The sequence below is a fragment of the Oncorhynchus clarkii genome, chromosome 10 (assembly GCF_045791955.1).
Source record: "Oncorhynchus clarkii lewisi isolate Uvic-CL-2024 chromosome 10, UVic_Ocla_1.0, whole genome shotgun sequence".
In the NCBI taxonomy this organism is placed as follows: Eukaryota; Metazoa; Chordata; class Actinopteri; order Salmoniformes; family Salmonidae; genus Oncorhynchus; species Oncorhynchus clarkii.
Window position 1 is genome coordinate 52070642 of NC_092156.1, and position 25421 is coordinate 52096062.

Below are 25421 nucleotides of genomic sequence, written 5' to 3' on the forward strand. Positions count from 1 at the left end.
TGGAAGACCAACCCATGTAGTAAACTCCGGCGTAAAGAGGGTCATTCGCTATTGAAGTTTCATACCGGAAGGAGCAACGCATGTTGCACACAGCGTTGTTTTGGTAAAGCGCATATTCAACTGTTTATATATCAATCAGTATGGTGACTAAGTCAGGGCAAGCTAAATCTAAGTCTAGATATACAGATGTACACATAATTTTACAATAAATTTATCGAGGACGATTCATTTAGCGATTCCCAAATGGAGGAATATTTTTTGAACGGAGAGGACATCGTTTTGGACTGGTAAGTTCTTCTCATACTAATGCCGTTGTTTGAAATGAATAATATACAATATTATTTGTGAAATGAAATAGCCTATTTGAGGCTGTTGAGGGGGGGGGGGGGGGGGCAGGCCCACAATGGCCAAAGTGAAATGGAGACAGTAGATACAGCTGGTCTGTTGTAATATAATAAAGACAGTAGATCTAGCTGGTATGTCATAATATAATAGAGACAGTAGATCTAGCTGAAATGTCATAATATAAATGAGACAGTAGATCTACAGGTCTATAATAATATATTCAACCTTATGTTCCCTGTACTATATATATATATATATATATATATATATCTGTTTATTATACCTGTTGATACAGGGCTCATATGTGAAACTATTCTAACTGAACATTTTATTTCACAGTGACACTGACTCCGAATGGGAGCCCCCAGTGCCAAGGTGTCCATCCCCCACTGAAGCTGGTTCATCCAGCTCCTGCCACAAGTGGTGTTCATCTGCCCAAATGTATTTCTGCAGGCATGGATGTGCTATGGCACCTGGCATCAGCAGCATAATATTGTGTTGAGGACTGAGGGTCTTCCAAATATTGAAAGTGTTATTTTGTAAATGTATATATTTTTTCATGTTTTTTCTCCATTTTTTTTTTTTGGGGGGGGGGGGGGTGTGTTAGAATACCATTTTGGTATTTTGTATATAGTTATTCCATTCAAAATGTATAACTTCACCAATTTGGCCACTTGGGTACATTTGGGCTACTTGTGTGGGACACCTGGGTGACTTCATGATAAATGTCATGTAGCACACTCATTTTGGAAGTTATCATACTGAAACTTTGCACAAGTACTGTTGCCCTCTTATGTTTTTCACTGAAATTGTCCCCATCATCCTATCTGAATGTTTTTTTTCATTGTATTATCTAAACCAGATCGATTGTGTTATATTCTCCTACATTCAATTAATTTACTTCAGAGTGTTTTCTTTCAAATGGTACCAAGAATATGTATATCCTTGGTTCTGTGCCTGAGCTACAGGCTGTTAGATTAGGGTATGTCTTCAGGCGGAAATTGAAAAAAGTAGGGGGGTAATAGCTCTAAGAGGTTTTAACAAGAAATTTGTGGAGTGGTTGAAAAACGAGTTTTAATGACTCCAACCTAAGTGTATGTAAACTTCCAACTTCAACTGTATACATTTGAAGCATATCAAGCAAGCAAAGAGGTTAATTAGCCGAGACAGGAGCACAAAGGGATAGATACATTCTTGACCCCATGTATAAACACGATAACCTTGAAAAGCCAAGTCACAATAACATGAAACACAATCTTTGCCAATCAGTGGGTCAGGGTGTAATCTTGTTATTTTTAGTCTGTTACTCCAAAACCTCCCCATTGTCCTGCTGTGGAGAGTTGGCAATGCAGAACATTTCCCCTGTGTGTGTGTTTATTTTTTGGGGGACGGGGCGGGGGATTTGATAATTAATGTGAGAGGCTGAGCGGTGTGTGTGTCGGAGTGTGATAAGGGGATGAAGGAGGGAGGTGTGCCTGTGTGTGTGTGTGTGATAAAGAGAGGAAGGAGGGTGGGTACCAAGGCCCTGACGACTCCTCGACGACATCCCGTAATATACACAATAGACCTTGGAACCAAGAGGTACATCAAAGATCAATACGACGACATGAATGTTATCGCCATTTAAAAGGTCTATGGAAACTAGGGGAAAGTGCTTTCTAAGTATAATTAAAGTATCCAATATTCCCAGTTCTTTCAAAGCATTGAATCAAAGTCTCCCACTTAAAGGATGATTGTAGAGCATTACGCCAGTGTCTTATGGGCACTACAACTTGTAGTTAGTTAGAAGGAAAAACTATTTTCTTATCGGAGATTGAAAGTTACTTCAATTTTTAAACAGTCATACACATCTGGCGTTAAGCCAGCGCAATTGTAAAACACACACTCGTTTGCAATTTCGACCTGTTAAAGCTGGCACTCTATTTTCAAACCCTAGTGCCAGAAATTGTCATTTACCTGTCTCATACGAGGTGGGAGGGGTGGCAATATTTAATGTGTGTCCTAAAAAACGTGCACCAAAGTGTCAATTTCAGTATGCACTGGTGGGGATATTTATGACCAACTGAAAAGCTGGTATTAGCAAGAACCCGGTTGGTTATGACATGGATTTTGACAACGGAAGCGCATCCTATCCACCTGTAGCTTCTGCCAAGTCCCCAGCAACTGGATGTTCTGGTTTTCAGGGGAAATTAAAAGAGAGCCAAACTTAACAAGACTTCCACTTTTGGACATTAACAAGGCAACACTACATCTTAACTCCTCCTCCATATTTACTAGATTGGTTGAACAGTGTAGAAGAGAACCTCCCCCAACAGTTTTTTTCCCTTCTCATTAAGACCAGTGTGTAGGGGATCTAGTTTCAGGGGTTTATTTTATGCATGTTGCGTTAGGGTTAATCCACCCGTAAGGAACAGTGCCCATATACACATGGAACAAGAGAGATGTGCTTTTTGTGCCGGTAAACCTTGTGTTTAGAAACATAAAAAAAACATATATTTTTCCCATTTCATTTCATTTGATTAAAAAACAAGCATACCCCAACCCCTCTCAGTGAAGACAGTTTTTGTCCTGCCCAATGCATTTGCCAAGTAGTCAAGACTATCAATAAAGGGTTTGGCTCACAAGACTTTGAAATAAATCTTAATCAGCAATAATATCAAGTTTAGGAGCAGCATCAAAACAGTGAGCGGACATCCCAATTTTTTGTATGTAGGCTATTGTACATTATTTTTTACCAGCTCCTGTTATTATTTTGGATGCGTAAAAAAAAACCTAAGCGTAGATATAATCCACTGATACTCGTATTTAGAAAAATGTTAGTTATTTTCCTGTGAAAATTGATTGTCTTGTTTGCATCTGCTGTTGCTAACTCAACGGCTAGGAGGTATCACTTCTGTAGTGAATAAGAGTTCAAAGTTCATACCATTCGCAACCAAAGCTCACGCTGATGTTGGCTTCGTTCTGTAGTTATTATCTGAACCATTCTGACATAGGACCGTCGTCCTCAAGTCCTCAGAACAGGAGGTCAAGGGCTTATATAGGAAGGGAGAGGAGGGCGTGTTTGAAAAGTTTTATAGCCCATGTCCCTTCACAGGGGCGGGCCACTGATTGAGCAGAGCCCTATCTTATGAAAACCCCAAATCTCACATTTTAGAAGCTAAAATCACATTTCATCCCATCACAAATAATGGTAACCTACTAAGGGCATTTTTTTTTTTATCAAACGAAACGTTTGAAACGTTCTAAAACGTTCTAAAATGTGAGATTTGGGGTTTTCATAAGATAGGGCTCTGCTCAATCAGTGGCCCGCCCCTGTGAAGGGACATGGGCTATAAAACTTTTCAAACACGCCCTCCTCTCCCTTCCGTCTATCACACAACAACGTTACTACAACGTATCCAACTGACAACCAGAGACATTCTTCAATGGACTCGGTTGGGCAACACGGCCTTCCATCTACCACCAACCTACCGAAGCGCAGCTCAGAGTAAATATTTTTTGCATTTTCCTTTTCCAAATGGGCGGTAATTTCGAATGCATAATATACTGTATTTACGATAGCACAGCTTCTTCCCGTTGTTCCTCAGTCTTCCCGCTCTTTCACTCAAACCCAGCCCTTTTCCTTTGTGTAACAAGCTGTCATATCTGTTTACGCCCGCTATGGACATTTTTCTTTATGACATAATTTGTAATCAAGTTATGATTTAATTATGTGTATGTGTAATTCTGTGTGATTTGTTAGGTATTGAGTAAATAAATAATTAAACCCAATTTTGTATTGCTGATTCAAATTGTTAGCCAGGGTTTGTGCAGATAACCAAGAATTTACAACTTTCAGATGAGACTGAATTAAGAGGACGATTCATATTAACTGCTATTGATGTAAAATATTACTAGGTCTTTAAGCGTTTATTCATAAGATAACAGCTCTATAAATATTATTTTGTGGTGCCCGACTCTCTAGGTAATTACATTTACATGATTAGCTCAATCAGGTGATATTAATTACGGAGAAATTATTTTATAGAATAGCATGTCATATCACTTAATCCGGCATAGCCAAAGACACGACAACTCTCTTTGGCTGGAAAAATCGCTGTGTTTTTCTGTGACTTGGTGGTGACCTAACATAATCGTTTGTGGAGCTTTCGCTGTAAAGCCTTTTTGAAATCAGACACTGTGGCTGGATTAATGAGAATTTTATCTTTAAAATGGTGCCTAATACTTGTATGTTTGAGAAATTTGATTTATGAGATTTCTGTTGATTGAATTTGGCGCCCTGCAATTTCATTGGCTGTTGGCAAGGGGTTCCACTAGCGGAACGTGGTTCCCAGACAGGATAACAAAAGCTGCTTCAATGGCAATGCGTCTGGTGGCTTTCTTATACTGGCCATGTATTAGCCAAATAGTCTATCCATAAAAGGTTTCTAATAGTCTACTTGTGAGGCATTTGACATAATGCTTTAAATTATTCACATAGGCCTACCTGCAGTGCATACAAACATATATACATATTTGTCAGTCCTACTGTATAGCGCCATGTCAACAGTAGGCCTAAGCTATACAGTATTTGTGTGTCTGTCATCATTATTCCTGATTCATTCAGGATTATCTGTAATCATGGTAGCATCCACATTAATGTAGAAGTGTTTACAAACATATTATATTCTTACTTCCAATAAAAGTGACTCCAAAATGACACAATACATTATTTACCATTAATTTCTGTTAGGCACAAAATAATCTGAAACACAACCAAAACAAACAGAAAATGCATCCAACAAATGTGTAGAGTCACAAGCTTGATGTAGTCATTGCGTGATATAAATATGGGACCAAATACTTACATTTTGGTACTTTAATACACATATTAGTGAATTTGGGGTGACAGGGTAGCCTAGTGGTTAGATCATTGGACTAGTAACCATAAGGTTGCAAGTTCAAACCCCCAAGCTGACACGGTACAAATATGTCGTTCTGCCCTGAACAGGCAGTTAACCCACTGATCCTAGGCCGATATTGAAAATAAGAATTTGATCTTTAACTGACTTGCCTAGTTAAATAAAGGTAAAACAAATAAAAAATACTATTGGTGCCCTAAAATGGGGTGTACTATGTACAAAAAGTGCTGTACTTTCTAAACGGTTCCCCCGATATGGATGATAATTCACTAAAGCTTCTTGTGACTCCCAAACCCACATGCGGGAGCGTAATCATCGCCTGAAACTAATTAGCATAACGCAACGGACATAAATATCCCTAGAAAATATTCCTATTCATGAAAATCACAAATGAAATATAATGAGACACAGCTTAGCCTTTTATTAATCACCCTGTCATCTCAGATTTTCAAAATATGCTTTACAGCCAAAGTTAGACAAGCATTTGTGTAAATTAATCGATAGCCTAGCATAGCATTATGCCTTGCTAGCAGCAGGCAACCTTGTCACAAATCAGAAAAGCAATCAAATTAAATTGTTTGTCTTTGATGAACTTCGGATGTTTTCACTCATCTTTTTCCCAAAATATTATTTTTGTAGGCAAAATAGCTCCGTTTGTTCTTCACGTTTGGCTGAGATATCGCCCGGAAATTACAGTCACGAAAACGGCAAAAAATATTCCAAATTAGAATGAAAAAACTGGTTAAAGCTGACAGTCTGCACTTTAACCTCATAGTCATTGTTTGATTTAAAATCCAAATGTTTGGAGTATAGAGCCAATATAAGAACAAATGTTTCACTGACCCAATAATTACAGATGATAAAATTAATTGACATCTAACCTCTTAAGTGTTAGATACACAAACTCAGAGTGATATAAAAGTACCTTGTCATACCTTTACTGAGGAGGGTGGTCGCGTCATTGTTGCCAATCTGAGAACAGAACAGAGAAGACAGTCAGGAACAATCCACAGACTCCACACATACAGCTCAGTTAAACATCCAGAGGTAGTCCAAAAAACATGTCAGTGTGTGTGTGTATATGAGGATAAAATGCAGGACTAATAGAACTACCCTTGCCACACTATGCTTCGCTCTCTTTTGCTGGCCCTTTTTAAAAAGAATGTTTCTGTCTCTCACGCCTTCTTCTCACACTTTCTTTCCTCACATGCCCCCTGTCTCCCTGATGCCTTTTTTAGTCTGCACCTTTTCTCCTCTCTTCAAAGCACACTTCATGACAATCTGGTCTCTTGCCTCCTCAGGCGGTCGTCCACGAAGTGAGTTAAGCCGGGCCCGTACTGTACTCACGAGGAGTCACTGATGTGCCTAGCTACGCCAGGGCCAACCATGGCAGAGGAAATAGATGAGCTCTCACGCCATGTGTGTGTATTTGTGCACCTGCGTGTGTGTGTCTGCGTATGTGTGTGAGTATGTAAGTCTAAGTTAGTGAATAATGTGTGTATGTGAATGTGTGGGGGCATCTGTGTGCCTTAGCTGAGCTATTAATGGTCTCCACTCAGCCCAAAAAAGCTAACAACCTAGAAATATTAAGTCTAGGAATAGACAGAGTCTTGCTCCAGTGAGTACACTCCTTCTGTTTCTTGGCTTTTAAAAATATCCCAGAATATTTAAGGACAGATTCGTACAAGAAAAAGGGCTGTAATTGTCAAGTCAGGAGAAAATGTGTAAATCATGGGGCATTTTTGTGAAGAATCAACAACAAGTGGGACACAATCATGAAGTGGAACGACATTTATTGGATATTTCAAACTTTTTTAACAAATCAAAAACTGAAAAATTGGGCGTGCAAAATTATTCAGCCCCCTTAAGTTAATACTTTGTAGCGCCACCTTTTGCTGCGATTACAGCTGTAAGTCACTTGGGGTATGTCTCTATCAGTTTTGCACATCGAGAGACTGACATTTTTTCCCATTCCTCCTTGCAAAACAGCTCGAGCTCAGTGAGGTTGGATGGAGAGCGTTTGTGAACAGCAGTTTTCAGTTCTTTCCACAGATTCTCGATTGGATTCAGGTCTGGACTTTGACTTGGCCATTCTAACACCTGGATATGTTTATTTTTGAACCATTCCATTGTAGATTTTGCTTTATGTTTTCGATCATTGTCTTGTTGGAAGACAAATCTCCGTCCCAGTCTCAGGTCTTTTGCAGACTCCATCAGGTTTTCTTCCAGAATGGTCCTGTATTTGGCTCCATCCATCTTCCCATCAATTTTAACCATCTTCCCTGTCCCTGCTGAAGAAAAGCAGGCCCAAACCATGATGCTGCCACCACTATGTTTGACAGTGGGGATGGTGTGTTCAGTTGTGTTGCTTTTACGCCAAACATAACGTTTTGCATTGTTGCCAAAAAGTTCAATTTTGGTTTCATCTGACCAGAGCACCTTCTTCCACATGTTTGGTGTGTCTCCCAGGTGGCTTGTGGCAAACTTTAAACAACACTTTTTATGGATATCTTTAAGAAATGGCTTTCTTCTTGCCACTCTTCCATAAAGGCCAGATTTGTGCAATATACGACTGATTGTTGTCCTATGGACAGAGTCTCCCACCTCAGCTGTAGATCTCTGCAGTTCATCCAGAGTGATCATGGGCCTCTTGGCTGCATCTCTGATCAGTCTTCTCCTTGTATGAGCTGAAAGTTTAGAGGGACGGCCAGGTCTTGGTAGATTTGCAGTGGTCTGATACTCCTTCCATTTCAATATTATCGCTTGCACAGTGCTCCTTGGGATGTTTAAAGCTTGGGAAATCTTTTTGTATCCAAATCCGGCTTTAAACTTCTTCACAACAGTATCTCGGACCTGCCTGGTGTGTTCCTTGTTCTTCATGATGCTCTCTGCGCTTTTAACGGACCTCTGAGACTATCACAGTGCAGGTGCATTTATACGGAGACTTGATTACACACAGGTGGATTGTATTTATCATCATCAGTCATTTAGGTCAACATTGGATCATTCAGAGATCCTCACTGAACTTCTGTAGAGAGTTTGCTGCACTGAAAGTAAAGGGGCTGAATAATTTTGCACGCCCAATTTTTCAGTTTTTGATTTGTTAAAAAAGTTTGAAATATCCAATGAATGTCGTTCCACTTCATGATTGTGTCCCACTTGTTGTTGATTCTTCACAAAAAAATACAGTTTTATATCTTTATGTTTGAAGCCTGAAATGTGGCAAAAGGTCTCAAAGTTCAAGGGGGCTGAATACTTTCGCAAGGCACTGTAGATTGGGTACGTCATTTTAGGAAAAAAAAAAGAAAAAAGGGTGCGATCCTTAAGAGGTGTTAACCAGCATATTGGTGTTGAGAACAATGCAGCGGAGGCAGCAGCAGAGTTAGGAGACGAGAAAACAGCCCTTGCCTTATTGTATATGAAAAGTGAGGAGATATTAAATTGGGCTTTCCTTAGGTCTATAATCAATAAATAGCTGTTAAGCTGTCAAATGTGCCTAGTTTTATAAATCATCCATATATGTTTACAGAAATAAGACAGATCCTGCTTCTATTGAAAAATTATATTTATAATAATACTAATAATGGCTCAACTCTCTTCATCTCCTTCTTATTGTTATTATTACTATTATTATTATGATCACCATTATAATAATAAGTAATGCCATTATCATTAGTAGGCTTAGTATAGAAGCCTTGTATAACCACTACTGAGCTGTAGGCCTAAGAGCGCATCCTGTTTAGTCTTAATACCGTAACTTAGTTAGGCCTATACTATATTCCTATATATTTTAAAGCCTGCTATATATCAATCAATCATTTATTTGTTAATGTCATCACACAGCATACAAGTCATTCATGATTTGAAATGCAATCAAGTATTTTAGTTTTAAAATGAAATGAAGTGAGCCTTGAATAATTAGCTTAAACAATAAATAAACCGTTCCATTTAGGAACTAGCATTCACAAACGAATGTGACTATTTTTAGTCTTTGCTGTAATAAAGGTTTAAGAAAAAATTACATTGTAATCTATACAGCACCTGTTTAGCACACATAATATGCACGCAGTGCTTGCTTCTTACCTTATTTTTCTTGATCTCCAGAATTTCCCACAACTATTCCAATTATTCCACACACCTTTACCTCATGAGCAACCATTCCCCCGTTTCAAGTTTATTTGTCACGTCCTCTGCATCCATTTTGCTGTTACGGTGTTCAGAGTTTGTTATAACCAATTTATTGATGGGATTATGATATCCTATAGGTCAGGTCCTATTGGTCATGCGCATGGAATGCATACATGTGTCACGTAATGAGAACAAGGGTTGAGGGAATAGGGAATGTTTTTCCTTAACAAATGAGGGATTTCAGTAACAGAACTTTTCAGTCAGAAATGGCTGTAATTATGTTTTAGCTCCCGCAACATGGACAGCGCGATTAACACTTTGATGTTCTGTGGTGGTCGCTACAGCAGGGAGGAGAGAGTGCTAGTCAGTCACTCGTTGTCTTTTTTTAAAACACAGCACAGCAAGTCTTAGCCCGGCCCGGGCACAATCAAATCAATTGCTGGTTGGACTCCCTCTAGTCATACGTGTGTCTTAATTATTTAATCAAACAGTGTGCTTAAATCATCAGACAACTCAGTGAATATAGTTGATTTGGTTAAAAAACCTAGGATGTGTCTATATATGGAAAAATACACGTTTTGACAGGACAGACCAAGATACATTTTGTCTGGGGACAGCCCTAGGAATAACCGAAGTCGTTGTTGTTTTTGAGGATCCTGTTGTTGTTATCTGTGTAGTGCTATTTGAAGAGTGTTCCATAAGAGTGCTGCTGCTGCTGAAGTTTAGCAGTCTGCCCCTCAGCACTGGTAAATCAACAGCCCTACTCTATAAAGCACACTATACATATACTGTGTACGGTTCATGAATGAACTCTATTTATAATCTATTTACAATAAAATATTATATAGAGAGAGGCTTCTGCAGAACAGGGAGGCTAGTTGTAACCTGTAACATGACGAGAGTTCTGAAGCACGGTGGTACATGGTGATGGTGGTGGGACAGTATATTCACTGTAGGTAGAGCTGCATATCATCCAAGTATGTCCCTGGACACAAGTAGTCCTTCTGTAATGGTGGCCTACAGTACACAGCAGGGTTGGGGTCAATTCATAGACAATCATTGAGGAGAGAATTGGAAATGTAATTTCAGTTTACCTCCTGAATTGACGGAATTGAAATGGAATTGACCCCAGCCCTGGATGGGCGTGGTCTAATTTAACTGGTGCCATATTGAACCATGTTCCTAGAAAAGTCATTTTCCTCCATGCCCAAACCGGATGAGCGCGTGCGTCCGCCATCGTGCGCAAATAGATTTTGTCCACCTACACCAAACGCGATTACAGGTTATTATAGGTTGAAATTTCAAAACAAACTCTGAACCAATTATATTAATTTGGGGACAGGTCGAAAAGCATTAAACATTTATGGCAATTTAACTAGCTAGCTTGCAGTTGCTAGCTAATTTGTCCTATTAAGCTAGCTTGCTGTTGCTACCTAATTTGTCCTGGGATATAAACGTTGAGTTGTTATTTTACCTGAAATGCACAAGGTCCTCTACTCCGACAATTAATCCACACATAAAATGGTCAACCGAATCGTTTCTAGTCATCTCTCCTCCTTCAAGGCTTTTTCTTCTTTGGACTTAAATGGCGATTGGCATCTAACTTTCATCATAAGGTGTATAACCACAACTGACCGACCTCAGTTCAACTTTCAATCACCCACGTGAGTATAACCAATGAGGAGATGGCATGTGGGTATATGCTTCTATAAACCAATGAGGAGATTGGGAGAGGCAGGACTTGCATCACGTTCAGCGTCACAAATATAACTTATATTTTAGCGCTTGGCAATGCAGACGCTCATTGGCGCGCGCAAACAGTGTGGGTGCAATGATTGAATAACGTGTATGTGCAAATTGATTTTTCAACGCTCGCGCACGTAACGCGAGTGGTCACTGCTTGCGCGCGCCAACGAGCGTCTGCGTTGTCAAGCGTTAAAATAGAAGTCCGTTCTATTTTAGAGCAGCACCCGAAAAGTGTGGATGACTGTTTGTCTTGACCTTTTATGGGTATGAGATGCCACAGTGCTATGCCCTCAAGGTGTGTGTGCTTGGTGTGTTTTTGTTTGAAAAGAGAGTTGGAGAATTTGAATGCTTGGGCGTTAAATACATGAGGGGTGGTAGCTCATGAAAGGCAAAGTAAGCAAAGTGTAATAATGTGATGGCTTGTGGAACAGCTTGGGTCAGCTCTGCTTCAGATGGACAGAGCACTTTGCTCTTTTAGCTGACAGGGTGGAGTGGAGGGCACTATAGCAACAGTGTTTCTATTGGCCAGGGGACTCTCAGGGGGAGACCTGAGGTGTAGCAGTTAAGAGTGTTGTGCCAGTAACCGAAAGGTTACTGGTTCAAATCCCAGAGCCAGCAAAGTGGAAAAATCTGCTGTTCTGACCCTAATAACTGCTCCCTGGATGCCGATGATGTTAATTAAGACAGCCCCCCACATCTCTCTGATTCAGAGGGGTTGGATTTAATGTGGAAGACACATTTCAGTTGAATACATTCAGTTGTGCAACTGACTAGTTATTCCTGCTTTCTCTGGCTCTGCATCTTGTTTGACAGGCCTGGCATGGCCTACAGGTTTAAGGAAAAGAGTTGCAGCATCCTCTCCCTCTCAGCAAATGACTGCATATATGAATGGACAAAGCCATTGACCACGTGACACCATTCATTCGTATGTGAAGACTCAATAGGGAATTGAAACCAAATGAAGTCGGATGGAGACATGCGCAGTTTGAGCTACTCCAGGAAGTGAAATTGCAGGCTGGCTCAGTGCTGCCCCTTCTCACTGAGTAACTCAAGTTGAAGGCTGACCGGGTTACTGCAGGCTGCCATTATCAACTAAATTATCCTTATGTGGGAGTGAACGTTATTTATAATAAGGGTGACTTGGAGAAAATTGGACCTATCTGAAATGGTCCGATTTCCCTTCAGGAAAATATATTTGATCTAAACCCTCCTTGAACGCTTGAAAAAGAGACCCTCCTTATACCCAAAATAATAATTAAAACAAAGTGAATAGCAGAGAACATGTCTACTGTTTACACACATTTTTTTGGACAGAACAGAGCCTTAGATATGCAGTTTTAGAAACTGTTCTTCGTCCTGTAAGCATTACATGGCAACGCAGGAATTTTGATAGCACACAGGGTTGCAGGCCAGAAGGTTGTGGGTTGTCCTTGGACCACCGTGGACAAGAGTAGGGATGGAAATATCTCCTTTATAGTAAAAGCATTGAATGAATCTCTCATCGTATTTGCAGGTTCAAAGAAAATATATATATTTTTATAAAAATGTCATGCAGTTCTACATCTTTTTCCATTTTTCTTTTGTCTTACATCATTGGCAAGAAACATATTTTTTTTAATCAAATTAATTATAGTAGTAGCAAGCTATCAAAGTTGGCCTCAGGTCCTCCTTCTCATCTTTGCGCTCTCCTTCTCAAACTGAACATGACATAGCCTATAGGCTAGTCCGCGTGCAAGAAAGTACAACAATTACAAAATTGTTAGAAGCCTTTGACTCTCCTCCTGAACTGCCACCGTAGGCCTACACAGCACAGCCATTGGTTAGGCAGCACACAAAACCGTTTTTGATCAGCAAGAGCAGAGCAGGCCAGGGCTCAGGATTGGAATACCCATTGCAGTGTGTAATACAGCCTAGTTGTATTTACACCATCCCAGCAGCTATACTAGAAATATAACTTTACTCTGTGGTTCTCCAAGCATGCACTTTGACTACTATAGCCTTGGCTTTGGATCATTTGGGGGCGGCAGGGTAGCCTAGTGGTTAGAGTGTTGGACTAGTAACCGGAAGGTTGCAAGTTCAAATCCCCGAGCTGACAGGGTACAAATCTGTCATTCTGCCCCTGAACAGGCAGTTAACCGTCATTGAAAATAAGAATTTGTTCTTAACTGACTTGCCTAGTTAAATAAAAAATAGTCTATAGGTGCACCTGATATTGCGCAATTCTGCGGGCACACATAGCCTAATAAACAACTAATTCTAAAACACTGATAGATATTGAAATTTCCTCAATTGAATGACCCTCCCTTAGACTAGATGCAATAAATACTAACACTTTTGACTGAGGTTGAAAAGCAAGACCCTCCCCTATTTTCCTCCAGGTAACCATTCTGTAAATTTCAAGCCAGCACTAACTTCTTCTGTGGAATCATATAGTAACCAAAAAAGTGTTAACAAATCTAAATATATTTTATATTTGAGATTCTTCAAAGTAGCCACCCTTTGCCTTGATGACAGCTTTGCACACTCTTGGCATTCTCTCAACCAGCTTCACCTGGAATGCTTTTCCAGCAGTCTTGAAGGAGTTCCCACATATGCTGAGCACTTGTTGGCTGCTTTTCCTTCACTCTGCAGTCCAACTCATCTCATCAATACTGGTGTATTAGAAGCAGTTCTTGGTACCACTATTGACTTTAAATTGTTTTGTTGTTTTAGATGAAGATTAACCACGAAGATCGTCATTTTTCCATTCACTATAATGGGGGATCGTTTTCTGCTAACAATGCCTGCAGTACCGCGGTTGACCTTGAACGTCCATTGCTTCAATGAGAGAGTCTAGTCGTTGTCTGCTGCTCCCAGCTGACTCTAGCCCTTTCTGTCAAGGATAAAAGCCTGGAACAATCTCTCTCCACTGACCCTGATCGCTTCGTCTCTGTTTACCTCTCCGGGCGATTCAAGGGTTACGGACTTACGGAATTCAAGGGTTACGGACAAATAAGAAGAATTATGGATGGTACATGAATGGACATGTAAAACCTTGATGAAAGTTAGCTTTACAGAGAAAGTTTCAAGATGATCAGATGTAAGGTGCATGTTTTACAATGACCTTTCCTAAAACAACGTTATGGATTTACTAACTTGCAATGATCGTGATATGAGGTTGCTTTGCCTATTGTAGGAAGCACTGATTGTAAGTCACTCTGGATAAGAGTGTCTACGAAATGCTTAAAATGTCAATGTAATCCAGGTTATACAGAAGCAGGGCGAAAAGAGACTCACTGTTTCTCTGCTTTGTCCCTGTCGTCGAGGAAGAAGAGGGCGGTTGCCAAGAAGAACATGCCACCCAGGACGATGACGAAGGGACAGAGCATGAGGGCATAACCCAAACTGAGGAACTGCCATAGCACTGACCTAGTGTAGCTCTTCTGGAGGGCGTCCGATATCTGGACACACACACACACACACACATACACACACACACACAGAGAGAGAGAGAGAGAGAGAAAAACAACAGTAAAGGAATACGGATATGCTATAGACATTATGCACACTCTTGTGTCTTTCCAAGTCACCAATAGTGATCACTAATATTACTATTCGGGCCGGTTTCCCAGATCCAGAGAAGACCTATTCCTGTACTACAAAGCATTCTCAATGGAGAATCTCCATTCAATATTACTTTTTAGTCAAGGGCTTATCTGTGTCCAGGAAACCGGCATATAACGTTTCTGCATCAATCCTAGTGCTTGTTACCATTATAGTGCATTGCATAATTACAGTATGTGTGACTCATTTAGCAAGAGATTCATTTGACTCTTATGTAAAGTTATCAAAGCAGAAAAAAGCTAATCTCTGGACAGCACGCTCAGATCTTGCAACAGACGCCAAATGCTACAAGGAGTAGTAGTAGTAGTGAGTTACTACAAGGAGTAGTAGTGAGTTACATGAGCTCCTCTGACTGCTACAGGCTACAGGGCAAATCCATACATATCGTCCCCGATCCATTAGGCAAATCAATAATGCAAAGTAACACACTTAACCAATGAATATCTCAAACACAAAAAGGAGAAAATGTTACAAAACACACACACCAATGTCTCTAAAAGTGGATATTCCAAGCAGCGTATTCAGTAATTTCAAGGTTAGAGTAGAGTTCTCCAGAGCTGAGTGTTGCCCTGGTCCGTCACGCAATGTGCTAAAGAAAACAACAGCTGGGAGATAGTCTTACTAAAGTGCTGACACACACACACAAACTGTGAGTGCAGGTTGGCCAGTGTTCCTCAAAGTGCTGTGGAGAATGGCAGAACACTCACTCCTGCCCTGACAGCCCAGGTCCCCTGACTTGCCTCTCTTAATTTCCCCTGAGAGGATAAATAGTTAGATTGAATTGAAAAAGGTAAAGACAGACAGGCATGAGGCTGGTATTCCCTGTGACGACTGACAGGCCTCTCTCTCTCTCTCTCTCTCTCTCTCTCTCTCTCTCTCTCTCTCTCTCTCTCTCTCTCTCTCTCTCTCTCTCTCTCTCTCTCTCTCTCTCTCTCTCTCTCTCTCTCTCTCTCTCTCTCTCTCTCTCTCTCTCTCTCTCTCTCTCTCTCTCTCTCTCTCTCTCTCTCTCTCTCTCGTCGGAGTGCATGCTGGGAGTGAGTCGTCAAGCAGAGTGTTTGTGAGAGCGAATGGAATTTCTTTTCACTCTATTGGGTTTTGGTATGTACATATATATATATATATTGATTAGTTTAGTTGTTTTAAGGGTATATTGTTTTAATTATCAATAAGCACGTATAGGGGTGGTGCTGGTTGCAATGGCCACTCGCGGAAATGTAGAGTTTGAAAAACTTAGTCGGAGGCATGGAGTAAAAATTCCTGCTGCGGCTGGGTGTTCAGTGGAAGAATGTAGCTTGGCTGTGGGTGCTATCATTGGGTATGATAGCATTAAATCAGCCTCAAGGATGAATAGCGCTGTAGTGATATTCTTAGATTCAATTGAAAAGGTGAATAAGATAGTTGAGAGGGGTGTTGTGTTGCGGGAGACACAGACGCCGGTATTTTCCGCTTATGAATCCGGCGAAGAAAGTTATGCTTTCTAACGTGCCACCATTTGTTAGAGATGAAGTGTTAGAGCGAGAGTTATCTCGCCATGGTCAAATCGTATCTACAATAAAGAAGGTTCTTTTTGGATGCAAATCTCCGTTGTTGAAACATGTCGTGTCTCATAGGAGACAAGTGCATATGATTTTAAAAAAGGAAGGAGATGAACTGAATTTAGCGTTTAGTTTTAAGATTGATGGATTTGATTATGTCTTCTATGCATCTACTGAATCAATGAAATGTTTTGGATGTGGAAGAGAGGGGCATTTGGTGCGTAATTGTCCCGAGAATGAACGCGCTGAGCCTGGTAGTAGCTTTAGTGCGGGTGCAACTAACGTACCACAGCGAAGGGATGAAAATACTACAGGTGTAGGGGAAGAGAGAAGGTGGGCAGATGTGGTTGGAAAAGTAGGAGAGGAAGGCATTGTGGATACGGGGGCAATTGTGGTAGATCAGAACAAAGAGGGAGGGGAAACACTAGGTGAGATTGCGACTGCCGTCGCTGAGGTGGTGCTGGAAAATGAAATTGGAGGTCAAGAGGAGATTGAAATAACGGAAAAGGAAGCGGATGTTTTCAAAATACCGAGGAGTAAAAGGAAGAATTTAAGGGGTGGTGAAGGGTCTAATTCTAAGAGAAAGGTAGAGATGGATAAATCAGGTGAAGATGACCAGGTTGTAGAGATGGGGTTTTCTTCTGGGGAGGATAGCGAGAGTGAGTCATCTGACGCGTCACAACAATATAGTGAGATAGATGGGGTGGAAGGGAGGTATGGGATCGAGAAGATACGTCAATTTCTGAAGTTGACAAAAGGGAAGAAATATATGCAGGATTACAATGTAACTGATTTTTTCCCTGAACGTGAATTGTTTATTGAATCAGCAAAGTTTCTGATGTCAAAAATTACAGGGGGAGGTTTGAAAAGCCCTGAAATTGCTAGACTCAAGAAAGTGGTCACGAGAGTAATAAGTGATGCAAATTCTAAAGAAAATGAAAGAGTTCAGTTGCAGTTTTAACTCTGTAAAGAGATGTGGTGGCTGTATCTTCCTCTGTATTTTTTTCTTTTCCATGAGCAGTTTTAAGATCTCTTCTTTAAACGTAAATGGGGCAAGAGATGTTAAAAAAAGAGCCATGGTGTATGAGTTAATGAGGGGAAAGGGAAGTGACATAATTTTTCTACAAGAAACGCATAGTAATTTGGAAAATGAAGTTATGTGGCAACAGGAGTGGGGGGGGGCAGTGGTGTGTAGTCATAAAAACTCAAAAAGTGGGGGTGTGGTTATCTTGTTCTCAAAAGGGTGTTTGCCTTTGTCATATGAGGTTGAAGAGGTAGTTGAGGGGAGGTTATTAAAAGTTAGAGCAAGGTATGAAAACATCAATATGTGTCTGATAAATGTATATGCCCCAGTGGTGACAGTTGAGAGGGTAGGTTTTTTAGAGACATTATCAAATACCATTGAGAAATGTAACAAAGAAGATTATTTGTTTATTGCTGGGGATTTTAACTGCACAGTTAGTGATTTAGATAGAAATCACCAAGAACCTCATATAGCCTCAAGGACGTTTTTAAAACGCCTTATTGTAACAAATGAACTGTGTGATATTTGGAGGAGTCAACATGGAGGAACAAGGCAGTACACCTGGGCGCATGTGAGAGAGAACATCATCTCTATGGCCAGGTTAGATAGGTTTTATGTTTTTGAGCATCAATCTCAGGTCTGTAAATCAAGTGTGATAACTCCAGTGGGATTTTCTGATCATTGTTTAATAACAGAGGTGGTGTTCATTAACGATGTAAAACCTAAAAGCGCATACTGGCATTTTAATATAACTTTATTGAGTGATGCTCACTTCAGGAATTGTTTCAGTTTTTTTTGGGAGAGGTGGAGGTCTCAAAAGGCCAGTTTTGTATCCCTTCAACAATGGTGGGATATAGGGAAAATCCAGATTCAACAATTTTGTAATCAATACACGAGGAATGTCACCAAGGATATCACCAGATCAATGAAAGCCCTAGAGATTGAAATAGTGGAACTCTAATGACGTTGGTTGAGACCACAGGAGATCGAGGCCATACTCAGGCCCTCAAGAGGAGAAAAGCTGCATTGGCAGATCTGCTGGGTATCAGAGCACAGGGGGCATTGGTGAGAAGTAAATTTCAGGGCATATCTGAAATGGATGCCTCATCCAAATTTTTCTTTGGTTTAGAGAAAAAGAATGGACAAAGAAAAATTATTCATTGTCTCAAATCAGCTGTTGGACAAGAGCTCACTAGCCCTAGTGAAATTAGAAAGAGGGCAGTAGAGTTCTATGCTGAGCTCTACAAGTGTGAGTACAAAGAGGACAAAACAGTGACACAGCAGTTCTTTGATGGGCTCCCAAAGGTGCCTGCAGAAGCTCAGGTTGAGCTTGAGCAACCATTGTCTTTGCAGGATTTATACACTGCATTAAAAGGCATGGAAAATGGAAGGGCACCAGGCATTGATGGGCTTCCCGTTGACTTTTTTAAGTCTTTTTGGGCTATGTTGGGAGAGGATTGGTTAGAAGTAGCTAATGATAGTTTAACCGGAGGGTTACTACCAATAAGCTGCAGAAGGGCTGTCCTCACCCTACTGCCTAAAAAGGGTGACCCGAGGGAGGTGAAGAACTGGAGGCCGGTGGCTTTATTGTGTACTGATTATAAAATATTGTCAAAGGCTTTGTCCAACAGGCTGAGGGAGGTGATGGGGCAAATCATACATACGGATCAGTCCTACTGTGTTCCTGGCAGGCAGATAGGGGATAACATTTCTCTGATTCGTGATTTTTTGGACGTCTCTAGGGCTATTGGGTTGGATGCTGGTCTAATTTCAATTGATCAGGAAAAGGCATTTGACCGAGTTGAACATCAATATTTATGGCACACGTTTGAAGCGTTTGGGTTCAGCTCTGGTTTTATTGCCATGATAAAGGTGATATATGGTGACATTGAAAGTGTATTGAAAGTTAACGGTGGTTTGAGTGCTCCTTTTAAAGTGTGTAGAGGTATTAGGCAGGGATGTTCTATGTCAGGGATGTTATATGCTATTGCTATAGAGCCACTACTAAATAGCATTAGAAGTCGTATTGCAGGGGTGTGCCTTTCAGAGGATATTCCTCCTATTCGTCTTTCAGCCTATGCTGATGATGTAGTTGTGCTAGTGAAAAATCAAGCGGAGGTGGATAGTTTGAGTCTAATGGTTGATCGTTTTAGGGGAATATCCTCTGCAAAGGTAAATTGGGAAAAGAGTTGTGCTTTACAGATTGGAGAATGGTCTGGGGGGATCATGGCTTTGCCAGGGGGGCTAGAATGGTGTAAGGGAGGTTTTAAGTATCTTGGAGTGTACCTAGGAGATGAGGGGACTATGGAAAAAAATTGGAGTGGGGTGGTTGAAATGGTGGAAGGGAGGATGAGGAGATGGCGTTGGTTACTATCTCGTATGTCATACAGGGGGCGTACTATTATAGTTAACAATGTGATTGCATCTGCACTGTGGCATCGGTTGTCAGTTTTAGAACCACCATCTGGCCTTCTGGCTAAGATACAGGCAATTATTGTGGATTTCTTTTGGGATAAATATCACTGGGTTCCACAAAGTGTTTTGTATTTGTCAAAAGAGGAGGGGGGACAAGGTCTTGTACATCTTGCTAGTAGGGCTGCTGCTTTCCGGTTTCAGTTTATTCAAAGGTTGCTTTATGGACCGGAAAATGTGGTGTGGAGAGGGGTGGCAGGTCTTATATTACAGCGGGTTGGAGGATTAGGTTTAAAGAAGGCTTTATTTCTGGTTGATATTAGCCAGATTTCTAGGGAGGGAGTACCTCCGTTTTACAGAGGCCTTCTCAGAGTGTGGAGCGTAATGAAGGTGTCCAGAAGAACTTCAGCGGAGTCAGTGCATTGGCTGTTGGAGGAACCTCTGGTGTATGGGGCAAGACTGGACTGTACAACTGCAGCTGTTCCACATTTCTCCAAGATTCTGGTGAAGGGGAAAATCATCACCTTAAGACAGTTAATGGCCATGGCTGGGCCCGCCTTAATGGATGGAAGACGGGTGGCAGAACATTTGGGGATGAGGTCGGAAAGGATTGTCGGACAAATGCTGGGGAGCTGTAGGAAGGCTCTGTCAGCGGAAGAATGGGGTATGCTTAGTAGCCACAAGAAGATTGTGCAAGATGAAGACGTCTCATTTCCAAAACTAGGGATTACACCAAATATCCCAGAGTCAGAAAGAAAGGCGTTATTGCTGGATTTGAGAGGGTTGGAGGAGGTGGGTTTGGATGAGGTGAATGGGAAGGAATTGTATAGAGGGTGTGTCAAGGTGTTGAATAAAGATAAATTGAAAAATAGAAAAGATACTCCATGGAGGGTAAAATTGGGCATTGATGACAAGGTAAAGCCAGCATGGAGAGCACTGTACAAACCACCGTTACAAAAGGGTACTGGTGATATGCAATGGAGGGTTTTACATGGCATCATTGCAGTTAATGCTTTTGTATCTGTTATTAACTCAGATGTTAGAGATGGATGTCCCTTTTGTAATATAAGAGAAACCATTTTTCACTGTTTTATGGAGTGTGAGAGGATAAAACCTCTATTGGAAATGCTGGAATCTTTGTTTAAAGCTGTAGGGGAGTTTTTCAATAACACTGTTTTTATTTTGGGGTTTCATTATAGTAAACAACAGAAAAGAAAATGTCAAATGTTAAATTTTGTTTTGGGACAAGCTAAGATGTCAATTTTTCTGAGTAGGAAACATAAGATAGAAACGGGATATGGGCAGGATGTAAGATGTGTTTTTAAAGGTTTAGTGAAAGCAAGAATAAAAGTAGATTTTGAGTTATTTTCAGCTGTAAAAGATCTCCTATTATTTGAGGAGAAGTGGGCCTACGAAGGAGCGCTTTGTTTTGTAGAGGAGGGGAAATTATTTTTTGCTGCTGAAATAAGTTGAATGTATATGTTATGTATTTATTTTTGTTTAGGAATTACATTTGTTGTTTTATTTCTGAAAAGGCAGTGTGTCATTATTTTATGTTAACATTTGAGTAAAAAATAAAGGTTTTATAAAAACTCAAACTCTCTCTCTCTCTCTCTCTCTCTCTCTCTCTCTCTCTCTCTCTCTCTCTCTCTCTCTCTCTCTCTCTCTCTCTCTCTCTCTCTCTCTCTCTCTCTCTCTCTCTCTCTCTCTCTCTCTCTCTCTCTCTCTCTCTCTCTCTCTCTCTCTCTCTCTCTCTCTCTCTCTCTCTCTCTCTCTCTCTCTCTCTCTCTCTCTCTCTCTCTCTCTCTCTCTCTCAACACCCACCTAAGAGTGTAGGTGGGTGTTATAAGAGTGTGCATGTGAGAGTGTATGACTGTATGCATGCACAAATGTATGTGTGGGCTAAAAATACATAGTGCATGTCAAATTATCCATTACAAGGCATTTCTTGCAAGATTGCAGGGAGATTACATCGCCACCCACTCTGCCTCTGGCCATTTGCCACACACACACACACACACACACACACTTACATGTGTCTTTACACTTGTTCATTATATTCCTCCCTGAAGCTATGGTTTGTATTTGTCAGCCACTCTGGCCTATGTGCTGGTACAAGGGGGACTATATACTGTGGATGAATGGCTTGTCACTCAATAAGAAGGACCAGTACTGCAGGATACAGTGGGAGCCCAGTTAACTTTAACACACAACCGCCATCAATATACAAAGGCAATGCACTGTGGCTGCTTCGGTTCACGATCCTCTGAGGGCACGTCTCTAATGCAGGTCTAATATTTGGGTCTTGGGCAGCACAAGTACTTGTAAAAACCTAATTCTGCACCAAGTGGGTGGCTCAAGGCTGCTTTATTCTGTAGTTGCTAAGCGATGAACGGCTGACATGTTTTCCCGTGATTTCAGATCTGCAGACTCTGTTCATCCTTGTGGTGGGGGGTGGCGGGTGTGGAGGCAGGAGGGTTGTGGGTTGGTAGAGTGCGTCATGATGAGCCCATTACACCGGCCTGCTAAATCTCCGGGCCAGTCAGAGATAGAGGAGTCGCTGCATGGTGACGCATTCAGGGCATTCTGGGCCTGGTCTCCTTGGTCTGGAGGTCAGCGACATTCCGGGAGGGATGAATCACAGCAACCTGGTCTCAGAGCATTTCGTATTATTCTTTACACGCTCTGTGTGAATTAGTATGATATGTTACATTTTGCATGGCATGTATTACATTTTGGATGTCCATCATCCATTTTGTATGATATGTTACGAATTATAATTTGTATGATATGTTACGAATTTACAAAATGTACAACATGTTAGAATTTTCAAAACATATGACATGTTACAAATTCCAATTTGTGGTGGCTAACGTTAATGTCAGCTAGGCTAGGGGTTAGGGTTAAGGTTAGGAGTTAGGTTAAAATGAAGGCTAAACACCAGTCTCAATGTCAACAGCGAAGAGGCGACTCTTCCCAGTGTCTGTGTTCTTTTGCCCATCTTAATCTTTTATTTTCAATGGCCAGTCTGAGATATGGCTTTTTCTTTGCAACTCTGCCTAGAAGGCCAGCACCCTGGAGTGGCCTCTTCACTGTTGACATTGAGACTGGTGTTTTGCGGCTACTATTTAAATGAAGCTGCCAGTTGAGGACTTGTGAGGCATCTGTTTCTCAAACCAGAAACTCAAATGTACTTGTCCTCTTGCTCAGTCGTGCACCAGGGCCCCCACTCCTCTTTCTATTCTGGTTAGAGCCAGTTTGCGCTGTTCTGTGAATGGAGTAGTACACAGCGTTGTACGAGATCTTCAGTTTCTTGGCAATTTCTCGCATGGAATAGCCTTCATTTCTCAGAACAATAGTAAACTGACGAGTTTCTGAAGAAAGTACTTTGTTTCTGGTCATTTTGAGCCTGGAACCCATAAATGCTGATGCTCCAGATACTCAACTAGTCTAAAGAAGGCCAGTTTTATTGCTTCTTTAAACAGAACAATAGTTTTCAGCTGTGCTAACATAATTGCAAAAGGGTTTTCTAATGATCAACTAGCCTTTTAAAATGATAAACTTGGATTAGCTAACACAACGTGCTATTGGAACACAGGAGTGATGGTTGCTAATAATGGGCCTCTGTACGCCTATGTAGATATTCCATAAAAAATCTGCAGTTTCCAGCTACAATAGTCATTTACATCATTAACAATACCTACACTGTACTTCTGATCAATTTGATGTTATTTTAATGGACAAACAAATTTGCCTTTCTTTCAAAAACAAGGACATTTCTAAGTGACCCCAAACTTTTGAACGGTAGTTGTATATACTTTTCTCCCCTTCTTAAATAACTGCTGTATCTCTCAGCCCCGTCTGTCACTGTTCTGCCTGTCCCCAGTGAATCCCCAGGCCTGAGTTTGATTCTCTTGCTCTTACTGAGGTTGCTCTTACTGAGGACAGTAGAACAACAATGTGAAACCACCTCACTTCATGGCATAAGGTCAAATGAAGCTTTAGAAGCACATCTTTGGCTAATAGTATATTGTGTAAGTTATTCAGTATTTGGAGGAGATAAGTAACTTATTCATACCGAGATAGGCAACTCAGGGAAGTCCACCTCACCCTTTACCCCCTGCCACACGTATTTAGGCATGTGGTCACACTGTGTGTGTGGACACAGTGTGTATAACCTCCTAGCTCCAGCGCTCTCTCCCAGGTCGACCACAGTGCAGCATACCATGCCGAGTAGAGGGGCACTTCCATTGGGTTACTGTTTAACTTGGAAAGTTCTCCTCCGATGCTTTCTCTCCGGAATTACTCAAATGCCAGTTGGCAGCTTGGGGTGAAATGTGTTCCCCCCCCTTCTGGAATGGACTTGGAACGGTATAGTAATGTCATGGACGCTTGGCATATCTCTTTCATCTTGGTGAAACGTTCAGAAAACACGCTCGGAACTAGTGTCATCATGGCCACTGATAGGATGGTATAGGAGCGGGGGCTGAAGCTATTGTCTATGCAAGGATGCAGTGTAAGGCCAGGCATTTAGGAGACCAGAGGGAACACTTAGAGAGCCGTGTGTGTCCTTGAGAATGTGAGTGCCAGTAAGAGCCATGTTCACTGGTTCTGACTACTAGTCATAATGGTGTCCCCATGGGAACTGGGTTTACTGGAAAGTGGGTTGGCAGAAATTAGCGAACGACTGGCGAAGTGAAGTCACACCTCTGTTCACTACTAGTCCTAATGGGAGGTTTGTTAAAAGCTGTTGTGGTACCAACCTCATTTAACCTTGCAATGGCAGAGTTAGACAAAGGCTACTAAAAAGCATCAAGTGATGAGTGAAGTGTGAATGTGTTATGATACATATACAGTATTGGACAAAGGCTACTAAAAAGCATCAAGTGATGAGTGAATAGTGTGAATGTGTTATGATACATATACAGTATTGTATGTAACAACCTATTCATCCACACGACAGGACTATGGATCCCAAGTAACTCTCACACACAGTACTCACATATAAATGCACACACACACAAAAGCATGCATACGCACGCACACACACACACACACACACACACACACACACACACACACACACACACACACACACACACACACACACACACACACACACACACACACACACACACACACACACACACACACACACACACACACACACACACACACACACACACACACACACAGGGAGAGCGAGAGTAGAGTAGTCTTACCAGGCCTATGAGGTATGGGCTTCCAGCATCCCCCAGGAGATGGGAAGTGAAGCCCTGGAAGGCAACCGCTGTGGCCCTCCGAGTCGGAATGACAACATACTGCAGAGAGATGATAAGATCAGATAAGACTCAACTTGACTGGCTTCTTGTGCAGACATTTATTTAGCTTCACCATCACGTATAAAAAAAATATTGTCAAGGTCCAAATTCAATCACATAAGATATAACACATCATCACATAACAGAGAGAGATGGAGAGCGAGTTGAAACGAGGGCAGAAGTGGTGACTAGGGATGTAGAGGGAAGGATCCATCACAGGAGGTTGATGGTACATTAATTGGGGAGAACAGGCTTGAAGTAAGGTATGGAGCGTGATAGGTGGAATGGTATCAAATACATCAAACACATGGTTTCCATGTGTTTGATGCCATTCCATTTGCTCTGTTCCAGACGTTATTATGAGCCGTCCTCCCCTTAACAGGCTCCACTGCTATCCATACGTCCA

The 25421-nt window shown here is 41.2% G+C and overlaps 1 protein-coding gene across 2 annotated transcripts in view; it reads right to left on the reverse strand.

Moving 5' to 3' along the window:
• Positions 1-25421, reverse strand: part of LOC139418755 (SPNS lysolipid transporter 2, sphingosine-1-phosphate) — a 139463-nt gene that overhangs the window by 13093 nt on the left and 100949 nt on the right. Inside the window, exons 10-12 of one of the 2 annotated variants that reach the window (XM_071168430.1) lie at positions 24917-25015; positions 14397-14560; positions 6182-6218 (exon numbers count right to left, since the gene is read on the reverse strand). In XM_071168430.1, coding sequence (XP_071024531.1) covers positions 6182-6218; positions 14397-14560; positions 24917-25015 — 300 coding nt within the window. Of the gene's footprint in view, positions 1-6171; positions 6219-14396; positions 14561-24916; positions 25016-25421 lie in introns of both variants that reach the window. The other variant, XM_071168431.1, reaches the window with a different exon arrangement.